General features: G+C 36.8%; 1 protein-coding gene across 1 annotated transcript in view; it reads right to left on the bottom strand.

Annotated features, from left to right (window-relative positions):
* Positions 1-2578: 2578 nt before the first annotated feature.
* The window catches only part of HSPD1 (heat shock 60kDa protein 1 (chaperonin)), a 9304-nt gene continuing 4604 nt past the window's right edge, over positions 2579-7278 (bottom strand). Inside the window, exons 6-11 of the mRNA XM_006862045.1 lie at positions 7185-7273; positions 4775-4874; positions 3684-3929; positions 3287-3461; positions 2837-3015; positions 2579-2740 (exon numbers count right to left, since the gene is read on the bottom strand). Of these exons, the coding sequence (XP_006862107.1) occupies positions 2579-2740; positions 2837-3015; positions 3287-3461; positions 3684-3929; positions 4775-4874; positions 7185-7273 (951 nt within the window). The remainder of the gene's footprint in view (positions 2741-2836; positions 3016-3286; positions 3462-3683; positions 3930-4774; positions 4875-7184; positions 7274-7278) is intronic.

Genomic DNA, 7278 nt, shown 5'->3' with positions numbered 1-7278 from the left:
CTTCCTCTATACACAACTCTTTGGCACACTTAGTAACTAGTTCCTTAGTAAATGCATGTGTACAAAAAAAAACCCCAAGTTTGAAATACCGTATTGAAAGTGAGTACATAAATAGCTGTCTGCTAAATGTCAGGTACATTGTGATTTATATATATAATCATACATACATATATATATATATATTAATCATACACTCAGGAAGCCTGTTCCTCAAAATTGCTGTTGAGGTTAGGTGCCATTGAGTAGGGTACAAACTCATAGTGATCACAACAAAAGGAAACACTGCCCAAAAGGTTCTGCACCAACTTCACAATCATTGTTATGCTTGAACCCACTGCTGCTGCCACTGTGCCAATACATCTCGTTGGGTGTCTTTCTCCAACCCTCCACTTTACCAAGCATGATGTCCTTCTGGATCCAAGGACTGGTCCCTCCTGATAATATGTCCAAAGTGTGACAGACATATCCTGGCACAGAACAAGCATTCTGGCTGCTTGTCTTCCAACACAGGTTTATTCTTTTGTCAGTCCATAGTACTTTTTTTTTTTTATGGAAAAAATTTATGTTTAGAATTAGCCATCTGGACTCAGTTTAGATGTTTTGATGGCAACATCCAAAGCATCATACTCTGCAACCAGTCAGACAGAGGCCTTCTCTCCATTAAGAGAAACAAGCTTGACCTCTAAGCCACTAAGTTCCTTCTGAGTACTGTCACACTTGTGTTCGTTGCCATTCAATGGCACCAGCTCAAACAGGATGTTAAGTTCTAAGGCACTGACTTAGCCAGTCAACACCTTGATCAGGCCTAATAAAGAAAAGGCGGCGTTATGTTCAACTGCTTCCTGACTATGATGCTTAGGATATTGCTAATAATATTGGGCTCATCTAAAGTGAGTCCTGGGGTGCCATTGTGGGCTGAGGCGCTAGGCTGGCAAAGTTGGTTTGAATGCCAAGTTGGCAGTTCAAGCTCACAAGCCACTCCATGGAAACCCTACGAAGGGTCATTATGGGTCAGAACCAACAGCTAATGTCCATCAACAGAATGGTTAAACTTTAGTACATACAATGTTGAGGAATAACGAATCCTACATACCTAATAACATGAATGAACCTGGGAGACATTATGGAGTGAAATTTAAATGTTGTCATTTTGACTCATAACTACCCTGCATAGGGTTTCTAAGGAGGGGTTGGTGAGTTTGAACCACATACCTTACAATCCAGTGCTTATCCTCCAGCACACCAGTGCCCTGGAGTGAAATTAGCCAACCACAAAAGGGCAAATATTGTTGAGTCCAATGTTATAAAATATTAAAAGCTTTTCATAATTAACAATCTGATGGTAATTGGGGTGAGGGAAAATTCATGTACTAGAGGGGTAGCTATATGCTAACATGGGTAACATGGCAGGTAATACACAAGATGGAGGTTAGCAGAGGATGAGTGGGAGACACAGGGAAGAACACTAGTTAAATGAATAGAAGTGTACACTGCAAACTGATGGTACTCAGAGGGTACAGTCTGTAAAGAAACAAAGTATAGGACTTACTGAATGTAAACACTTATCTGCTATGTAAACCTTTACTCAATTCAGTTAATTAAAAAAAAAAGTCAAGCTTCCAAACTATTATAAAGTACATTTAACTAGGGCATTTTCCTTATTACCAGTAATTTGCTTAAACAAAAAAATAGACCACTCACAACTATATCTAGCAAACCATGTAAGTATTTACGTCACTGGCATGCCATTCTTCCACAGTACACATCTGAAGTGACATGCTTTCCTCACTTGAGTAACCAGCAGGAACCTGTACCCTTGGTTTATTATGCTGGAGCTTTGGAGCAGTAACAACAGCTTCCACAAGAAGTTAACAGAATGCCTTTTTATGACCAGGCCTTCATACAGTATTTATTATTGCCACAAGATTCATCAAGGTTGTCATCTTCTTTTAAGATTTGCCAATGTAATTATGTAATAATAGTCTGCAACAAGGAAACAAAATACTACAGGTGGATTGTTTTATGTATGAGTCAGTACCCCTTTTCAATTGGCTTTCATTTCTCAATTCTGCTAAATCATGGACAAGTTTTAAAACAATGGACTTTAAACAAGTTTTTATTACACAAAGGTCACATAATTGGTTATTTCTCTACTCTGTACACAATTATTCTTACTCTCCACAGAAAGGCTGCTTCTTTACTTCTCATCTAGTGATGGCAAGCACTAAAATCCTGATTTTAACAGAATAGTAGTAAAAATGCCTCAGTGATTTACGCTGAAAGCAGTACATTGGTAATGGCTCTTGCACCCAGTATCAGGAATGTACAAATGTCTTTTTATTCAAAAATACAAAATAAATTATCTGTAGGCATGGACAATGACAGCAGTAAACCATTACATATTATCAACTGAAACCAGTAACTGATGGTTATAAGTGATTTTCTTAAAACATCAGCCAGCCTTTTCTTCAGACATTTTCTTCTCTTTAAATGACTTCTCTGACGTTATTGGTGAGGAACACTGCCTTCAGCTTCCTGTCACAGTTCACTGATAAATGGTAAAGCACTATTCTAGGAACTAGAACATGCCACCTCCCATACCTCCCATACCACCTCCCATTCCACCCATTCCGCCCATGCCAGGGTCCTTCTCTTCTTTGGGAATTTCTGTTACTACAACTTCTGCTGTGGTTAACAGGGAGGCCACTCCAGCAGCATCCAATAAAGCAGTTCTTACAACCTACAAAAAAAAGCGTGGTAAAATATTATTTTTCTCTTAGTAAGAAATTAGATTTGAACTGCTGAGAGACCTTTTAGGATGTGGTCAACTATTTACCTTGGTTGGATCAATGATTCCTTTTTCTACCATATTGACAAAATCTCCAAGCATAGCATCATAACCAACTTCTGAGGAACTTTGCATAATTTTCTCAACTATCAAGGATCCTTCAACACCTGCATTCTTAGCAATAGTCATTGCAGGAATTTTGAGTGTTCTTTTAATAATTTCTATGCCTATAAAGAAAACCAATTTTAGCAAATTAATTTTAGCTCTTTTAAAAGTATTATAATACTATTTCTATTTGTGAAGACAATGACAAAGAAAAATTCCAATTGGAAAATATCATGTATCAAATTGTTGTTGTTATGTGCCATGGAACGTATCAAATTATTCTCCCAAAAATTCAGGGCTACTTTTGTTATTCTGTAAATTGCTTTGTAATTTGTTGGGCAGAAACAGTATTTGTTAGGCCACAAATAAAATTGATTTGTAAAGTAAACTTACCAATTTTCTGATCTTCATTTACTGGAGCTAGTGAGTCCAAGGCTGGAATGCATCGAAGTAGAGCACAACCACCCCCGAGAACAATGCCCTCTTCAACAGCAGCTCGTGTTGCATTGAGGGCATCTGTAACTCTGTCTTTTTTTTCATTCACTTCCACATCACTTGTCCCACCAACCTAAAGATTAGAACAAATGACTTTAATGGATAAGTACTGTACAGCTAACCACAAGGCTGACAGTTCTAATTCACCAGCTGCTCCTTGGAAACCCTATAAAGGGAACCAATTAGATGACACTAACATCTCTATATGTAAGTCAATTTCTTACACATTTGTTTATATACATAGCACTACTGAGAAATGTATCAGAAAATCATTCTTATTCACAATATATCTTACTTTTAGCACAGCAACTCCATCTGAAAGTTTTGCCAGTCGTTCATTCAGCTTTTCCTTTTCATATTCACTAGTTGTGATGTCTAACTGCTCAACGATTTCTTGAATACGTTTTTCAATTTGAGCCTTGTCACCTTTTCCTTTCAAGAGCATGGCATCATCTTTAGTCACAATGACCTCTCCAACTTTTCCTAAGTCATGAGCCTGAACATCTTCAAGATTCAGTGTTAATCCCTCTTCTCCAAATACCTATAAAACCATTAAATAAAAAAAATTAAAAAAAAAAAGCCAGTTAACAGGTAACACAACTATTTTTCACCATTAAGAAGTTTATTATTGACTCAAAGACCATTAAGAGAAAAGAGCACAAGCAGAATGTGAGATCTTATCCAGAGAAGCAGCCAACACCAGAGGACGCTAAGATTCATAAGCAGAGAGGGACTAAGAGCTGGCGGCCAGGAGGCAGACTTGCATTGAATGTGCCCTTTGGTGGTATAAATCATATACGCCTGAGTGTTCAAAAAAAAGGTGCTAAAATTAATAGAAATACTGTTAACTGATTTAATACAAGGAGGGGATTATAATAATTATAATGAAACTAGGTATATGCTTTTTGAACATAAGACTGATGATCTGCTCTGTAAACTTTCACTCTATTCACACACAAAAAAACATTTAAAATAAAAAGGGACAGTAGAATTAAGTGTAAGGAAAGTCTGAAAGAGGAAAAAAACAGACTTTTGTACCAAACAGAATTTCAAATCTCTTTTTTTTTTTTTAGCTAGGTGACCAAGTCACTTAACTTTGAACATGTTACTATTCATGAAAAATGTTCACAGCTACAATCTCACATATGTATTTCATCAAGTTTTTTTGAAAATCAACTGAAATGATGCATATGAAATGTCTATAGTGGTGTATGGCACATAATAGTTGCTCAATAAATGGTAGTTAGCATTTTTTTTTTCTTTAAAGTTTATTCTTACTACATCAAGCAAGGGTTTTGATGAAACAAATGTACTGAAATGTTTATCTAGACTAGGAAATAAAACTAACCTTCAGTAAACAGACAGCACAACATTTATTTTACTTACTGCACCACCAGTAGCAATAGCCATGTCTTTAAGCTGGTTCTTTCTATTGTCACCAAAACCAGGAGCTTTGACTGCTACAACTTGAAGACCAACTTTTAGCCTGTTGAGGATAGTTGATTGTAAGATTTAAGTTTAGTTTTTACAAAGCCTGCTAAAAGGTTAGGATCCCCAACCTTTTCTTTTTCACTTCCTAGCTAATTTTAGTCAAATTAAGACAGGAAAGATATGGTGAAAAAGCTTAATTGCTAAATATTGTATTTAGGGTTCATCCAGCAAACACCACTTCATGGGTTCCATTTAACATTAGATTTAGTTATTATTAAAGCAAAGTTTGAGCAAGTGTAACTTTTCCTATTATACATGAATAGGTATTCTCTCTTTGGAATGGACACAAATATGGATCTTTTCCAACAGGTTGGCCAGGCTGTCTTCCAAATTTCTTGACATAAATGAGTGTGCGCTCCAGTGCTGTTATCAGTTTGTTACAAGATTTCAGTTTGTATTCCATCAATTCTCAGAGCCTTGTTCTTTGCCAGTGCCTTCAGTGTATCCTGGACGTCCTTCGTAGTACCACTGGTTGTTGATCAAATGCTCTCTTGTAATCGCTGAACAATGGTAAATTCCTTTTGGTACAGTGACTCTGTGTATGCTTTCCATCTTCTTTTGACATTTTCTGCATTATTCAGTATTTTGCCTTTGTTGTTGTTGTTAAGTGCTGTCGAGTCGGTTCCAACCCATAGGACCCTGTATATGGTTTCTGAGTAGTGACTGGTGAGCTTGTACCACCTACCTTGCAGTTCAAACAGCTTTGCAATCTGGCACATTAACCCACAGTGCCACACCAGGAATTTGCCTAGGACTTTTGCCTTTAGAATCCTTCAATATTGCAAGTTGAGGCTTGAATTTTTTTCTTCAGTTAGAGAAATGCAAGCATGTTTTTCCCTTTTGGTTTCCTAACTCCAGGTATTTTCAGATTTCATTATACTTGACTTTTGTCTTAAACTGTCCTTTGAAATTTTCTGTTCAGCAATTTAATTTCCTGCATCTCTACTCTGGGGAGCAAGTTACAAAGTCTCTTCTAACATCTACTTTATTTTTTTTCCTACTTTTTGGCTTCTTAATAAACCTTTTGCTTTCTTCATATGTGATGTTCATGATGTCATCTCAGAACTTTCTCATCTTCAGTTATTAGTGTCCAATGCATCAAATCTGTTATTGAGATGATCTCTAAATTCACATGGGATTTATTCAAGGCCGTACTTTGATTCTCATACAACTGTTTTCAGTTTCTTTAGCTTTAGCTTGAACTTGCATATGAGAAATTGATGGTAGGTTTCAGTCTTGCCTTGGCATTGTTTTGGCTGATGACACAGCTTTACCACAGATATAGTCAATTTGATTTCTGTGCGCTCAATCTGTGTTGTGAGGTTCCTGTGCAGTCATCTTAAGTTGTTTAAAAAAGGTTTGCAATGAAACTGCCATTGATCTTTCAAATTCCATCATGCAATCTCCAGCATTATTTCTATCACCAAGACCATATTTCCCAACTACTGATCCTTTCCTTCCTCTGTTTCCAACTACCAATAATTTTTAATACATACTGATTATATGTTTGATCAATTTTAGACAGAAGTTGGCAGAATTCTTCAGTTTCATCATCACAAGCTTTAGTGATGTTAACTGGTCTTTCTTGTAGCTGTATGGATATTAACCAGTCACAGTATTATTTCTCAAGATAGATATGTAAATGTTCTTTTTGATGACTGTGATGCCATTCATCAATTATTTCCAATGTAGTCAACCACAGTTGTCAGATTCAAGTCCATTTCAGTTCACGAATGCCTAAAATAACTACTGACCTTTATATATCCCTTATAATAGTTGATAACTTCCAATTTTATAAATCCAGAGCTCCTAATCCCATATTCTTATTATCAATGTATGTTTGTAGCTGCTTCTCATGTTGAGTTGTGCCAATCAGCAAATAAGGGTCCCAAAAGCTACAATTTGTGTCATCAAGTTCAATTGTACGTTGAGCAGGCAGCTTGCTCCCAGTTGTTATTTTGAGTGCCTTCCAACCTGAGGGACTCATCTTCTGGCACTGTATCTGACAATATTCTGGTGTTACTTAATATTGTGCTGACAGTGTTGCACCCTTCTTCATAGGGGTTTTCAGTGGCTAAGACTTTAGAAGTAGTCTGCCTTTCTCTAGTCCTATCTGTCTTAGTCTGGAAGCGCCAGTGAAACTTGTCCACCAGTGTAAGACAAACTGACAGACGAGTGATAGCATCTGTATTATAAACTCTAAATACAACCACAAGTGGATAAATTGTGGGTATACAGATTTCAAATAATACAAAGAATTCTCTCATCTTGAAACATAAAATCATCATATACCATTGCCCTTTACCTATTCAAAACGAGAGTACTTAGAGCTTCTCCATCAACATCTTCAGCAATTATGACCAAAGGCTTGCGGTGAGCATTGGCAATTTCAAGAGCAG

Source organism: Chrysochloris asiatica, unplaced genomic scaffold, assembly GCF_000296735.1.
Source record: "Chrysochloris asiatica unplaced genomic scaffold, ChrAsi1.0 scaffold00045, whole genome shotgun sequence".
NCBI lineage: Eukaryota > Metazoa > Chordata > Mammalia > Afrosoricida > Chrysochloridae > Chrysochloris > Chrysochloris asiatica.
The sequence above is the reverse complement of the archived record's forward strand: the minus strand, read 5'-3'. Positions and strand labels throughout refer to the sequence as shown.